Source organism: Mastomys coucha, unplaced genomic scaffold (genome assembly GCF_008632895.1).
Source record: "Mastomys coucha isolate ucsf_1 unplaced genomic scaffold, UCSF_Mcou_1 pScaffold16, whole genome shotgun sequence".
NCBI classification, from domain to species: domain Eukaryota; kingdom Metazoa; phylum Chordata; class Mammalia; order Rodentia; family Muridae; genus Mastomys; species Mastomys coucha.
Window position 1 is genome coordinate 14,298,681 of NW_022196898.1, and position 16,566 is coordinate 14,315,246.

The window sequence follows — 16,566 nt, forward strand, 5'->3', positions numbered from 1 at the left end:
TGAATCAATGTTATGGCATGACTACCTTTCAACCAAATGCTCCTCTTTGGAAAGAAATCCAGTGTGGGAGAGTTTTGGCACAGGAATAAAGTTAGTACTCCATTATTATTTTCTTCACTGTTTCAACTCATTTAAACTGTATGTGAGAAAGATCATCATGAAACAAGCTGATGTCTAACAGATGCACCATTTCTTTATCCCTTCAAGAACTTTTCAGTTTAAATAATAAATGTGGAGAAGATTGGAATATGCTTGCTTTTATATACATAAAACTACTTTCCTAGATGTTGATAATCTTCTTTGTAGTACTATAACATCAGTAGAGAAGATTTGAAGTACTTAATCTGTGATTATTCTGTTTGTGAGAAGAAATTTAATGATTTAACTAGACTTTCCAGTATTTGGTGCTGGAGACTCAGCAGGCCTATTCATGGTCATTGTCTCTTGAGTTCACATTGCTTGGTCCTCTGTTTTCCCAGTGTACATTTAATGAATATAGGGAAGATACCTTCAAATAAAAAAATGTTTGAAATTTTGGGAGAACATTTTTTAAAATAAAGGAGGAATTTTGAAAAAAATCTCTCTCTCTTTTCTTTCTCTCTCTCTCTTTCTCTCTCTCCACTACACACACACACACACACACACACACACACACACACACACACACACACAGTTAAGTAACTGACTACCTCAACATGTCCTTTATGTATGATGGCAAATTTTCTACTATACTTATATAATCAGGAGAAATTTTGTGGTTCCTCTGTTGATTAACTATTAGTAACATAGTTGTTCAGTTGGGATTTGTATATGAAAAGAGTGGCTGGTGTGTGTTGTCCTTCATGACTTGAATCCTCAAACACTGGCTGGTGTTGGTGACAGAAGGAAGAAAAGACAGACACACAGACATATGTATATACAATGAAGCTGTAGTCAGGTGGAGTCCTGCACCAAGACCTATGCAACCTGGGGGTGTCATGATTACTAGCTACAGCATGGGTTGGGAGAATCTAGTCTTGTAAGAAGTGTCATTTAGTGATCAATCTCAGGGTATTAATTAGCATGTGCAAGGTGGAAGCTGTAGGTGCTAGTCTGTGCACACACAGATCAATTGTCCAAAAATACACATGCATGGCTTCCTGAGAAATAGTTCTCACTTATTTTAGGCCTGGGTAATTGATTTGGCTTGTAACAAATGACTGAACCAGTTTGGTTAGATTATGTTACAGTGGGAGACAAATCCTAAGCAGGACATTAAAATATTGTAAATAGTCTTGACTCATTTCTTCCTTAATGTTATCTGCCTATCAGACACTGCTCTACCACTCTTCACTTCCTGATGATATAGCAATGGTCTTGCCAAGGCATCAGCAAATAAACATGGAGTTTACCTGATATAATTTGTGCAAGCAGATTATGTGATGTTTGAACATTACAGACTCACCTAAGAATGCATTTCTCAGAATATATCTGTGTTATTAGGTAGTAATTTCAAATGATGGATGTAACATCAAATGATGATATGTAGGTGGAGTAAGGGAGTAGCTACAGAGAAAAATGACATGTTTGTACATGAGGAATCTCCAAGGTGAATATGGTAGCCTGAAAGAGAATTCCTGATACAAGTGTCATAGCTTAAAGAGTCTGAACTGCTAAAATTTAGGATCAATATAAAAACTTTTAGTTTAGAGGCTATAAATGTGGCTTGGTGGTTTAAAGTGTGTACTGTTGTTGCAGAGAACCCAAGTTTGATTCTCAACTCACATTTGTATAGCTCATAATAACCTGCAGCTCCATCTTTATGTGGACTCAATGTCTTTGGTCTTCTGGACACCTGCACTCACTTGTATACACACTCCACATATACATAAATTAAAATGTTTTTATTGGTAATATGTCAATCTGGAAGAATCTTAGGATCTTGATATAAAAGTTAATCTGTCAAATTCCTTTCTTATTCATTACTGAATGTACAAACTGCTAGAAGCTATCTTTGCCTACCTTCATTGACATTCTAGGATAGTGGTCTATCTATTCCCAGGCACCTGCAAATTTCACTAACTGTCTAGGTCTCAGACTTGAACTGGCCAGGAACATACTGCTTCTACATCTCTAACTATACTTGTGCTCCCAGTTAGGTCTGTGTTTACATGCTTGGGGTACTAAATTCTTGTATACTTATGTCTGTAAGGAAAATATGATTCTAAACACACTTTCATTTATATCTAAAAACAATAGGCAAAATTCCTGTTACATATATTATTATAATTATAATTAATCCCTAAACTTCATTTTGGATAGACATTCTGAATGCATTGACCCAATGACCACATGCCCAGACCATAACTATTGTTTTTTACATAGGATCTGAGAAGGGGCCTTATGGTCCTCAGATCACAAAGCAGGGGTTGGGGAAGAAGTCTTGCTTTTTTCTCTAATTGAATTCTTTCTGGGGTCAGGGCAGCACAGTGAGAAATGAAAACTGGGTTATTATCTGAGTTTGGGGACAGAGGAGTACAAATTTATGGACAATGAGTTCTGTAAGGAAGATGAGAGATGAGATTGTTTTGATTTTTGTGGGGAATTTGTTTATTCACCCATTGAAGGTATTCAAAAGAACTAAAGGTATTTGAGTCCATTGCATGGATGTAGGTGAATGAATTTATTGAATAATCTTCCTCTGGCATACTCCATTTTTTTCCACTTGTTTTTGCCTGAGTGACTGGGATAAAGGAGTGTGTTACCAATGTCTAGCAATTTTTTTCTGTTAATTTAAACTATTGTATTACTACATTTTATTTTATTAAAGTTAAACAGATATAGTTACTACTATGTTAAGTCTATATAGTATGTTTCTCTTTGATGTTTTTATGCATGTCCAGTCATATTGACCTGGTTACTTCTCTTATACCTCTTCTCTACTTTCTACCTTGATGTCTTTTCTCTGTGTGTGTATGTGTGTGTGTGTGTGTGTGTGTGTGTGAGAGAGAGAGAGAGAGAGAGAGAGAGAGAGAGAGAGAGAGAGAGAGAGACAGAGAGACAGAGAGACAGAGAGAAGAGAAAGAAAGAGAGTGGGAGTGAGGGAGAGAGAAAGAGAATGAGTATCATTAGGGCTATTTATAGATAAGGGAGAGTTTTTTCACAGAAGCAGGTACACCTTACCACTGATGGATTACTGAAGATCACCAACCAAAACTACAAGTAAATATTTGAGTTGAGAATAGCAAGAATTACAGAAATTGCTCTATATTTGAGGTATTTCTATGAGAATATAGTTTCACTAAAATAAATTGAACTTAGAATTGACCAAAAAAATCCATTTCTTTGCTCTTCATACAACTGTACAAATTCTTATCTACTGGTTATAATGCTGTATATGGTGCAGAAGACAGGAGAAATATTGGTGGATAGGTGAGTGAATAGATGTTTGTTCAGAAAACACTAGTGTACAATTTGCCCACATTTCCCTTCATAATAGTTATCTGACAGCCACAAAGGTTGTAAGAAAACACAGCAGAACCAGAAGAACATAAACCCAACTATGGAGCACAGAAACTCAATAGAACCTTCATTGCATTAAAAAATGATCTTTACATTTTGAATTTCAATATTCTTAAACATGCTCAGAGGCTCCAATATCAAGTATGCTATATATCCTCTAATCTCTCCTACAACATAGATCAGGACAATTAATTTTTGAAAGACGGAGTGCATAGATATAAGGTGGGTTTTAGATATGGAAATCCTGTATGCAAAAAAGAGTGAAATAGTCTTTTCAAGAATGGAAGACAGACAAAGGGAAAAGCCCAGGGCCAGAGTGATCTGGCGGGCCATGCAGGACCAGTTGCATGGCTTGCCTATGAACAGCATGGATGACGGCACTGTGATAACCTGAGACATCTGAATGAGGAAGCTTAGCTTCCTGTCATTGGCTTTCACTAATGGAGTGTGCATGTGGATTACATACACAACAGTGACTGCCAAAACAACTAGAACCCCAAATATGGAAAGGATGATGAAGGTGAATCCCAGGGCCTCCTCATAAGTGAGGAATTCCACAAGCTTTGGCACACTCTTGCTCTTCTGTGGATTAGACCAGTCATCTTCACCACATGGATCACAAAACTTTTGTCCTATTGTGAAAATAAATGAAAAACAGATAGTTGATTATTGACTTTAAAAAAAATTGTCACATTTAACTAAGAACTGTCTGGGGCAGTTAAGGACCTAAACAGGGTTTACTGGAAATCTACAATAAAATCTACATAATATCTTAAAATTACAGTATGTAAATGGCATTGGTAGTGATGCTGTGACAGATTTACATTGTTTTCAATTTCTGGAATTGATCATTTTTTCTCAAAGTGAACTGTTCTTGCATTAGTTTTTTCTATAGATGAGCTCCTTTCTTTTCCTCTAACTATCTATTGAAGAAAGAGGTCTATGTCTTTATCAACTTGATAACATCCCAGGAAGAAAAAATTCACAGCTTGTGATATGAAACAATCAAATGGCTAGGACACAGCTGGTTAAATCCTTAGTCTTTCCATTCTCTCGTCACACCCCCTCATGGAAGAGAGTCATGTATTTGCCTACTCAAAAGTGCCCAACTTTAAATGCTAATTTATTGAGTGATGAGGGTGATGATGGAAAGGAAAATAAAACCACCAATACTGGTCCCTGAGTTTCCTAAGAATGGTGGGAGGCTCAGAGATGAAGCATTTTTGAACAAGGAAAATCTAGTTGAGGTAAGGTTATGGCAGATGATGGAATGGGTCGAGTCAGTGTTAATTTAAAGATTCAGGTGAAACAGGCATTTCCTTTCAGTTACTCTGACCCCTGGTCTGGACAGCTCTGGATAGAATTCTTTGTGGAGACTGTGGTAACTTTAACAAGCAAGTTGTGTAGGTTACAGAGTTATAGACCATTTTATCATTTTACGGGATCACTCTTGTGGGCTATGTGACAAAAGACAAGTGAGTTTTGTGTATTCAACAAAAAAATAAATAGAAATATAAATAAGTCTGCTCTAACATATTTCTAGAAACCAGTCCTGTCTATGTCACCCCCACTGAGCAGCAACTGAGCAGACTGCAAGTCCAAGTCTCTGCCACTGTGCAATGCATGTGCCTTCAGTGCTTTTGTGCACTTTTAGGGCAATTTGTGCATTTTTCTCTAACTGCAGATATTGTTCAGTCTAGTTCAAAAACAAGTACATAGAAGATGCCATGAATTTTAATCATATTTTATGTTTTATGTATTTACTTTGGTGTTTCCTTATGTACAAGGTTGTAGGTCTATTCCAACTGTAGCAGTGAAAACAATATTCTCCTTCATTTTACTGCAGAGAATATTTAATAACTTGATAGATGTTAACTATTTTGCCATACATTGCTTATACATTTTATAAAAAAAAGGATTTCAAGGATATCTTTGTCACAAAATGTTTAATCTAATTGCATTACTATTCATAAAAATTGACCATCTCTACCTGGTTTCTCTGACACATATCCATCCTCACATAAGATGCAATCAAATAGCATATGGGTTGTCCCTGGCGAATCCCCTTCCAGGTCCCTGGAGGACATACTTTTGTACAGAAATGCCACAGGCCGGCCAATCTGGGCCTCCCTCAACCCGCGGGAGAAACGGGGGTCCTAGTCAGGTCAACAAGACATAGGCGAAGAAATGATGGCAGAGACGACACATGAAGTAGAGGATCTGAATGTATTTCTTAAAAATGGCATCAGACTTTTACAGTCATTGCAAAAGAGAGATGGTAAATCTGGCAGCTCAATAGTTAAGGCACATCTGAGGCCATTTAAAACACACTGGGTCTAAAGCAGTAGCTATCTCTTTTGAACTGGTGCTACATCGCCCGGGCCCAAGCACTCTGGGCCCAGGGGACTGTGGACTGTATGAATCTGAGTCCTAACTCATCTAAGTTTTAGTGTGAGTCCATAGTGCTAGTCCTGCATGTGAGTCCAAGTCCTTTTGCAAGTCTTAGTCCTTTTCCAAGTCCTTCTCCTTATACAAAATGACAAGCAGACTTAAGTAGCATACAACAAGCAGGGCAGATGACAAGAGTCATGTAGGCAGGTGGGGTACAGCAACAGGAGCTGGACTGAGGTCACGTAGACAAGTGACCGCACATCAAGGTCAGTGAGATTTGTTTGTCAGGTGTGAAGAGGGGTGGAGCCCTCCCTGTTGAGGCATTTTGGTATTTCTAGGCTAATTTTCTGATTCTGCTAGAGGCAATGACTAGGAGGGTCTGACCTGACTCTCCTAGCTAATGTCCTTAAGTGAGGAAAGCCCTTCATCACTCTCTAGTATGTAAAACATTTCTAGCTATTGTAAACTATTATTGCCCTAAGAAATGTGTCTGACCCTTGTTAGTTCTAACAAGACAGTTTCTTAGAGAGAAATTATAAGTTATGGGAAGCTTGGTAATAAACCAGGATAGGTTAGAAACATTGTATTGACCAAGAAATAATGCCCAATCTTAACCATTAACGAATCATTTCTTGGGGTACCTTTATGCCTAAATATGAGGCCGTGTTGACGATTAAAAAGACTAATCTAGAACATGTCTGAGTTAGGGGATACCAGCGACTGTCTAAAATCCAGGAGGCAGAACTCCTTTTAGATTCTTATTGCCTCTTATCCTTAATCAAAATTTTACCCCTAATATTTTAAATGTGACTGGAGTAGACGAGTGTGCATAACACAGAAAGAATCTGGAGGCTAGCAAAGACAAAGACAGTGGACATAAGACCTTGAAGCATATCTACTTATGAAATGGTGAAAGTTCTGGTTTGCATATACTTGGAGACATTTGTACCATTTATAATGAAGATGAGCAGAAGATTCTGAGCAAAGATTACAGACAAGGCATGATAATATGGACAGCCTGGAAAGAATTTCATCTAAAGGACAATAATGTGATTGACTCTGTAGATGCCAAACTATAACAACAATGTTTTTTCACCTTGATGATCAAGAGCAAACTACTATCACATTAGATGCTTTAGATGGGACAGTTTGCTAAGACTGTTCCTGGTTTGATGAGAACTGTAATGTCATATTCATCTTCAGCTCCTGAATGATATTTTCTTTCAGCCTGTGCATCCTAAAATATTTTATATTATACTTAGACATCTATCCAAGTGGCTGGCAGAAAAAAGAATGACCTGTTCAATGAGAACTACTAATGTAACCAATTGTGTGGGGCAGTGTGGGGCAGTGGTCTGCTCAGGTAACTTAGGCTCAGTAGAGTATTTGGCTTTGAACCCTGGAGCCTCTGTGAGCAGTTTTCTGCTAGCAGAGGAGAACTGCTGAGTCTTTGGTTCCTGTTTCAGTCACAACCCCTCACAGCTGCCTCTGCAGGAGATGTGTGCTCTATCAGGCAGACAATGCCCCAAGCTCCCAGCATTCTAGCTGGACCCTATCCCTAGTCATCTGATCACAATCCAGACATGCCATGCTCCATACTATAAAAGGGGTGGTTTGCACCTTCCTAGCTCTCTTGCTCTCTTGCTCTTCCTCCCTCTCTCTCTTGCTCTCTGGCTCTTTGCCTCTGCTCTCCTCTTGCTCTCTCTACCCTCTCTTCCCAGCCCTTTGTTCTTCTCTTGCTTTCTTCCTTTCCTTTCTCTCTCTTTCTCTCTTTCTTTTCTCTCTCTCCTTCTCTCCTTTCCTTCTCTCTACTTGGCCAGCCTATTATCTCTTTCCTACAATAAAATATCTCATTTTATACTTTTGTTTCCTTTTTAACAAATGTGTGCCAAGACCACAGGCCTTGACACCAGGGAGAGAGAGAGCCATCGGCCTCAGCAGCAGACCCCTGTCTTTGGTACAACACAAGTGATACAGAGAAGGTGTAGCTTGTCATGTTTTTTTTGCTCACTATATTTAGAAATATCAATGAGAACTATAGGCCTCTTTGTATTTTTATATTCTGTATGGATGTGTACCTGATATTCAGGGTAAACCAGGCATTTGCCTATTAATCTTGGGAGATAATCATTTAAAACCTGGTAAAATATGTTTTGTAGTCTAGCTTAGAGACAGCTTGAACAATCTAGTAAGACTTCAGATCAGAAAATCAAAACCAAACCCAAAGAAACAATAACACAAAACAAAATAAACCTATAACTGTTAAGCATACAAAACCATAACCAATTTAAGGCATAATACATATTTTTGGTACTATTTACAAATTTCAAATTTGTTTGAATTACATATAAATCAGCTTCATCAGATACACCCAAGAGGAGTAGATGGCAGGAAATAATCAAACTCACGGCTGAAATAAACCAAATAGAAACAAAAAGAAGTATACAAAAATCAACAAAACCAGGAGCTGGTGCTTTGAGAACATCAACAAGATAGACAAATCCTTAGCAAGACAAACCAGAGGGTTAGTCTCTAAAAGAAACAGTATCCAAATTAATAAAATCAGAAATGAAAAGGAAGAAATAAGAGCAGAAACTGTGGAAAACCAAAAAAATCATCAGATCCTACTACAAAAGTTTATACTCAACTAAATTGGAAAATCTTGATGAAATGGACAATTTTCTAGACACATACCAGGTTCCAAAGTTAAAACATGATCAGATAAACAACCTAAACAGTTATAGGAATAGTTTAATTAAAGAAATAGAAGCAGTCATTAATAGTCTCCCAACCAAAAAGCCCAGGACCAGATGGATTTAGTGGAGAACTCTATCAGATCTTTAAAGAAGACCTAATACCAATACTCTTCAAATTATTCCACAAAATAGAAACAGACGAATACTACCCATTTCATTCTATGAAGCTACAATTATGCTGATATTTAAACCAAATATAGACCCAACAAAGAAATAGAACTTCAGACCAATCTCCATTATGAACATTGATGCAAAAATACACAATAAAATTCTTGCCAAGTGAGTCCAAGAATACATCAAAACAATCATTCACCATGATTAATTAGACTTGATCCCAGAGATACAAGAATGATTCAATATTTGGAAATCCATCAGCATAAACCACTACATAAACAAATTCAAAGAATAAAACAACATGGTCATTTCATTAGATGCTTAAAAAGCATAAGTCTCCCTTCATGTTAAAAGTCTTGGAAAGATCAGGAATTCAAGGCCCATACCTAAACATAGTAAAAGGAATATACAGCAAACCAATAGCCAACATCAAACTAAATGGAGAGAATCTTGAAGAAATCCCACTAAAATCAGGGACTAGACAAGGCTACTCACTCTTACCCTATCTATTCAATATAGTACTAGAAGTTCTAGCTAGAGCAATTAGACAACAAAAGGAGATCAAAGGGATGCGAATTGGAAAGAAAGAAGTCAAAATATCACTATTTGCAGATGATATGATAGTATACTTATGTGACCCCAAAAACTCCACCAGAGAACTCCTAAACATGATAAACAACTTCAGCAAAGTGGCTGGATATAAAATTAACTCAAACAAATCAGTAACCTTCCTATTTTCAATGGATAAACAGACTGAGAAGGAAATTAGTGAAACAACACCCTTCAGAGTAGTCACATATAATATTACATACCTTGATGTGACTCTAACCAAACAAGAGAGAGATCTGTATGACAATAACTTCAAGTCTATGAAGAAAGAAATTTAAGGAGAACTCAGAAGATGGAAAGATATCTATGCTCTTCAAGTGGCAGGATTAATATAGTAAAAATGGCCATCATACAGAAAGCTATCTACAGATTCAATGCAATCCCCATCAAAATTCCAAAACAATTCTTCCTAGAAGTAGAAAGGGAAATTTGCAAATTCATTTGGAATAACAAAAAACCCAGGATATCAAAAACTATTCTCAACAATGAAAGAACTTCTGCAGGAATCACCATTCTTGAATTCAAGCTGTATTACAGAGCAATTGTGATAAAAACTTCATGGTTTTGGTACAGAGATAGGCAGGTAGATCAATGGAATAGAATTGAAGACCCAGAAATGAACCCATACACATATGGTCACTTGATATTTGACAAAGGAGTTAAAACCATCCAGTAGAAAAAAGACAGTATTTTCAAGAAATGGTGCTGGTTCAACTGGCAGTTAGCATGCAGTAGAATGCAAATTGATCCATTCTTATTTCCCTGTACAAAGCTTAAGTCCAAGTGGATCAAGGACCTTCACGTAAAACCAGATACACTAAAACTACTAGAGGTGAAAGTGGGGAAGAGCCTCGAGCACATGGGCAGAGGAGAAAAATTCTTGAACAGAACACCAATGCCTTATGCTCTAAGATCAACTCAGCTATTAAAAACAATGAATTTATGAAATTCTTAGGGAAATGGATGGATCTGGAGAACATCATCCTGAGTGAGGTAACCCAATCACAAAAAACACACATGGCATATACTCTCTGATAAGTGAATATTAGCCTAGAAGCTCAGAATACCGAAAATACAATCCACAAACCACAAGAATCTCAAGAATAAGGAAGACCAAAGTGTGGATACTTCATTTCTTCTTAGAAGGGGGAACAAAATACCCATCGAAGGAGTTGCAGAGACAAACTATGGAGCAGAGACTGAAAGAAGGACAATCCAGAGACTGCTCCACCTGGGAATCCTTCCCATATTCAGTCATCAAACCCAGACACTATTGTGGATGCCAGAAAGTGCTGGCTTACAGGAGCTTGATATAGCTGTCTCCTGAGAGGCTCTGCCAGTGCTCAACTAATACAGAAATAGAGGCTCACAGCCATCCATTGGACTGAGCACAGGGTCCCCAAAGAAGGAGCTAGAGAAAGGACCCAAGGAGCTGAAGGGTTGCAGCCCCTTATGATGAACAACAATATGAACTAACTAGTACCCTCAGAGCTCTCAGGGACTAAACCACCAACAAAAGAGTACACATGGTGGGACTAATGGCTCCAGTAGCATATGTATAGCAGAGGATGACCTTGTTGGACATCAGTGGGAGGAGAGGCCCTTGGTCTTTTAAGGTTCTACGCCCCTGTGTAGGGCCAGGATGAGGGAGAGGGTGGGTTGGTGAGCAGGAGGAGGGGGAAGGGAACAGGGTTTTTTTTTTTTTTTTTCAGAGAGGAAACTGGGAAGAGGAGATATCAATTGAAATGTAAATAAAAATATCTAATAATAATAATAATAATAATAATAATCAACAAATGAGACCTAATAAAATTACAAAGCTAATGTAAAGCTAAGGATACTATCAATAGGACAAAACCACAACCAACAGATTGGGAAAAGATCTTTACCAATCCTACATCCAATAGAGGGCTAATATCCAATATATACAAAGAACTCAAGAAGTTAGACTCTGGATAATCAAAAAACCCTATTAAAAATGGGGTAAAGAACTACACAAAAATTTTCAACTGAGAAATATTGAATGGCTGAGAAGCACATAGAGAAATGTTCAGCATCCTTAGTAATCAGGGACATGCAAATCAAAAAATTACTGAGATTCCACCTCACACCACATTCTACCTTACACCACACAGATTGACTAAAATCAAAAATTCAGGTGACAGCAGATGCTTGCAAGTATGTAGAGAAAGAGGAACACTCTTCAATTGCTCGTGGAATTGCAACCTGGTATAACCACTCTGAAAATCAGTTTGGTGATTTCTTAGAAAGTTGGACATAGTACCACATGTACCATCTGAATACATAGGCATACCACTCCTGGGCATATACCCACAAGATTCTCCAACATGTAATAAGGACATATTCACCACTATGTTCATAGCAGCCTTATTTGTAATGGCCAGGAGCTGGAAAGAACTCAGATGTCTTTCAGCAGAGGAATAGATACACAATGGAGTATACTGAGATATTAAAAATGATGAATTCATGAAATTCTTAGGCAAATGGATAGAACTAGAAAATATCATCCTGATTGAAGTAACCCAGTGACAAAGAAAACCAAAAAACAAACAAAAAACTCAAACAACATGGTATGCACTCACTGATAAGTGAATATTAGCCCCAAAGCTCCAAATAGCCAGAATATAATTCACAGACCAATGAAGCTCAATAAGAAGGAAGACCAAAGTGTGGATGCTTTGGTCCTTGTTAGAAGGAGAATAAAATACTCCCAGGAGCAAATATGGAGATAAAGTGTAGAGCAGAGACTGAAGGAAAGGTCATACAGAGACTGTCCCGCCTAGGGATTCATCCCATATACAGTTACTAAACTCAGACACTATTGTGGATGCCAAGAAGGGCATGCTGAAAGGAACCTGAGATAGCTGACTCTTGAGAGGCCTTGTCAGAGCCTTGTATATACAGAGACTGATGCTCACAGCCAACCATTGGAGTGATTGTGTGGTCCCCAATAAAGGAGTTAGAGAAAGGAATGAAGGAGTTAATGGGGATTACAACCCCACAAGTAGAATATTAATATCAACCAACCAGTCCCTCCCACCCCTCCAGAGCTCCCAGGGACTAAGCCATCAACAAAGGAATACATATGGCTCCAGCTGCATACATTTCAGAGGATGTCCTTATGTCAATGGGAAGAGAGGTCTTTGGTCCTATTAAGGCTGGATAGATGCCCCAGTGTAGGGGAATTGAGGGCAGGGAGGTTGCAGTGGGTGGGTGGGAAGAATGTCCTCATAGAAGTAGGGGGAAGGAGGATGGGATGAGGGGTTTCAGAGGGGGAGGACTGGAAAAGGGAATAACATTTGAAATGTAAATGAAGAAAATTTCCAGTTAAAAAATCAGCTTCATTACATGAATATAACGTCAATTTAGTCCTCTCCTAAACACAATGGTGGCAAAAGACTTGTCCTCATGCAGAGACTTTGCAATTATTAAGAACCTCAGGACCCTGAGATACCTGGAATCCCACAGACCAACCCAGTATCCAGAACTCCTAAGACCATGCCAATTTCCAAAACCCCAGAGGAAACAGGAACCCAACACCCAATACTTTAGAAGTTACACAGGTCACCAAAACTCCAGTGGACAGACACCACTAAACCTAAAGACTCTTTGATCACCACTACCACATGCTGTTCAAGCCAGAAGATCAGAGAGGAAGCAAAGCAAGGGAAAATTATTCACCCTGTAAGACAGAGTCAGAAATTGTCACCTAACCATATTCTGTCCTCAAACCTGGATGAGTATTGTCTAGTGTAAGCAACAAACAAAAACACCCATGACAATATGGTATCACCAGAGCCTAGCTATCTTTCTACAGCAAACCCTGGATATTCTAACACAGTTGAAACTCAAGGAAAATACTTTAAATCCAATCTTTTGAAGATGATGCAAGCCCTGAAACAGCAAATAAACAAATCCTTTAAGGAAGCCCAGGAAGACAGAGAACTCTTGGGGGCTATAAGAGACTGAACAACTAACCAAAGTGCATCCATATGCTAGACCTAGGACCCCCTTACATTCATGGAAGATGTGCAGCTTTTCCGTATGTAGGTACCCCACGAACTGGAGTGAGGCCTTTCCCTGACTCTGTAGATTATCTATAGATCCTGTTGCTCAAACTGAACTTCCCTATCTGGCCTCAGTGGGAGAGGATGTGCATAATCCTGAAGTAACTTCATGTGCCAGGTGAGTTTGTACCCAGGTACTCCCCTTTTTGAGGAGATAGGAATAGGGGATGAAGGGAGTACCTAAACAAGGGAGTGACTAGGAGAAGAGGGTATACTATAATTTTGATGTAAATTTAATGAATGAATAAATGAATGAATAAGTATATAAATATATATATATGAATAAGACAAAAGAAATCCAGGAAAACACAATAAAGTGAAAGAAATGAATGAACATGCTAAAGACCTCAAAATGGAAATAAAAGCGCCGGGCAGTGGTGGCACACGCCTTTAATCCCAGCACCTGGGAGGCAGAGACAGGCGTGAATCTCTGAGTTCGAGGCCAGCCTGGTCTACAGAGTGAGTTCCAGGACACCCAGGGCTATACAGAGAAAGCCTGTCTCGAAAAAACAAGCAAAAACAAAAACAAACAAACAAACAAACAAAACTGACTTAAAGACAAAACTCCATCAGATGTTTGTGGGAAATAAAAGCACGAAGGGAAACATAAACTAGGGGAATTTTGGATATGAAAATTCAAGGTAAGCAACAACAACAACAACAACAACAAAACTACAGATGCAATCATATCCAACAGAAGACTAGACATGAAAGATAGGATCTCAGGCACAGAAGATAGAAGAGAAGAAATTGATATCACGGTAAAAGGAAATGTTAAATCTGAAGAGTTCCTTACAGAAAACATCCAGGAAATCTGAGAAAATATCAAAAGACCAAATCTAAGAAAAATAGGAATACTGGAAGATTTTTCAATTCAAAGTTTCAGAATGCCTGTTCAACAAAATCACAGAAGAAAAATTTCCTAATGTAAAATACGAGAAATCTATAAAGTTCATGAAACTTATAGAACACCAAGTAGATTGGATGAGAAAGTCCTGCTGTCATCTAATAGTCAAAACCCCAAATGTATAGAACAATAAAAGAATATTAAAAACTACACAGAAAAATTTCAAGTAACAGATAACTTCAGAGTTATCAGAATTACACCCAACTTTTCAGTGGACTCTAAAACCCACAGGGCCTGGACAGATGTCTTACAGATTGCAAGACTGCACAGATACCAGTCCAAAAATCTATACTAGGCAAAACTTTCAATTATCATAGATTGAGAAAACAAAATATTCTATGATAAAGTCTAATTTAAATAGTATCTTCTACAAATTGAGCCATACAGAATGTGCTTGATGGAAAACTCCAAACTAAAGAGGTTAAAAACGCCCATGAAACACAGAAAATATATAGTATCATTCTAGCAAAATAAAAAAAAAGGAAACACATACACACACAAACACACACACACACACACACACACACGCACTACTTCCACCATCACCATCACCATCAAAATTAACAGAAGTTACCAATCATTGGTCATGAATATCTTAGTATCAAAGGACTCAATTACCCATTTAAAAGGCACAGACTAACAAAGTTCAGGTGGGAGACTTCAATTCTTAGCAATTGACAGATCATGGAAACAGAAACTAAATAGAGACATAGTAAAACTAATAGAAGTTTTGATCAAAATGGATTTAACAGTTATCTGTAGAACATTTCATCCTGGCTCAGCGGGTAAGAGACTGCTCTTCTGAAGGTCCTGAGTTCATATCCTAGCAACCACATGGTGGCTCACAACCACCCATAATAAAATCTGATGCACTCTTCTGGTGCATCTAAAGACAGCTACAGTGAATTACATCGGAGTGAGTGGGCCCTGAGTGAGCAGGGCCAGCAAGCGGGGCTGGCAGAGGTCCTGAGTTCAATTACTAGCAACAACATACATGATAATAGCTCATGGTCATTTGTAGAACTACAGTGTACTCATACACATAAAATAAATAAAAAATAAATCTTAAAAAAAAAGAATATACCTTTTTCTCACCACATCATGGTACCTTCTTCAAAATTGACCATATAATTGGTTACTCTACAGATACAAGAATGAAACAATCCCATGAATCCTATCAGATCATCAAGGACTAATGCTGGTCTTCAATAAGAACAAAAATAACAGAAAGCCCACATACACATGGAAGTTGAGCAACATACTACTCAATGATAACTTGTTCAAGGAAGAAATAAAGAAATTAACGACTTTTTAGAATTTAATGAAAATGAGGGCACAACATACCAAAAACTGTGGGACATAATAAAAGCAGTGTTAAGAGGAAAACTCATATCTCTGAGTGCCTCCAAAATGAAAGTGGAGAGAGCAGACAGTAGCAGCTTGACAGTATACCTTAAAGCTTTAGAAGGAAGAGTCGCAGGGGAGCCGCTGGGCGGCAGGGACAGAGTCCTCTCAGCTTCCAAGTGGCAGAGGTGGATCAGCGACCTTAGCTGCCCCTCCCTTGCACGAGGCGGGTCTGCCTCCAGGGACCGCTTTGACCCAGAGCCTCCAGTGAGAGCTGCCATCTTCTCTCCGGTGAGTTCCTAAGCCAGGAGCAGTCAGCAGGGAGGCACAGACCCCGAGAGTCGCAGGGGAGCCATCGGGCGGCAGGGACAGGATCCTCTCAGCTTCCAAGTGGCAGAGGTGGATCAGCAACCTTAGCTGCCCCTCCCTTGCACGAGGAGGGTCTGCCTCCAGGGACTGCTTTGACCTGGAGTCTCCAGTGAGAGCTGCCATCTTCTCTCCAGTGAGTTCCTAAACCTGGAGCAGACAACAGGGAGGCACAGGCCAAACGAGTTGCAGGAGAGCCACCGGGTGGCAGGGACAGGACAAGCTCTGGTCAGAGTCACTAAGAACATGTATCACCAAAAATCAAGAGATGGTGAAAGGCAAACGCAAGAATCCTACCATCAGAAACCAAGACTACTTGGCTTCATTAGAACCTAGTACTCCCACTGCAGCTAGTCCTGGATATCCCAAAACACCGGAAAAGCAAGAATTGGACCCAAAGGCATATCTCACAATGCTGATACAGGAACTTAAGAAGGACACGAATAACTTCCTTAAAGAAATAAAGGAGAATACAAGTAAACAAGTAGAA

At 38.7% G+C, this 16,566-nt stretch overlaps 1 protein-coding gene and 1 pseudogene across 1 annotated transcript in view; one reads left to right on the plus strand and one right to left on the minus strand.

Moving 5' to 3' along the window:
• Positions 1 to 3,441: 3,441 nt before the first annotated feature.
• LOC116094305 lies at positions 3,442 to 12,892 on the minus strand (annotated as a pseudogene).
• Positions 12,893 to 14,166: 1,274 nt separating this feature from the next.
• Positions 14,167 to 16,566, plus strand: part of LOC116094306 (vomeronasal type-2 receptor 1-like) — a 15,441-nt gene continuing 13,041 nt past the window's right edge. Inside the window, exon 1 of the mRNA XM_031376166.1 lies at positions 14,167 to 14,220. Coding sequence (XP_031232026.1) covers positions 14,167 to 14,220 — 54 coding nt within the window. The remainder of the gene's footprint in view (positions 14,221 to 16,566) is intronic.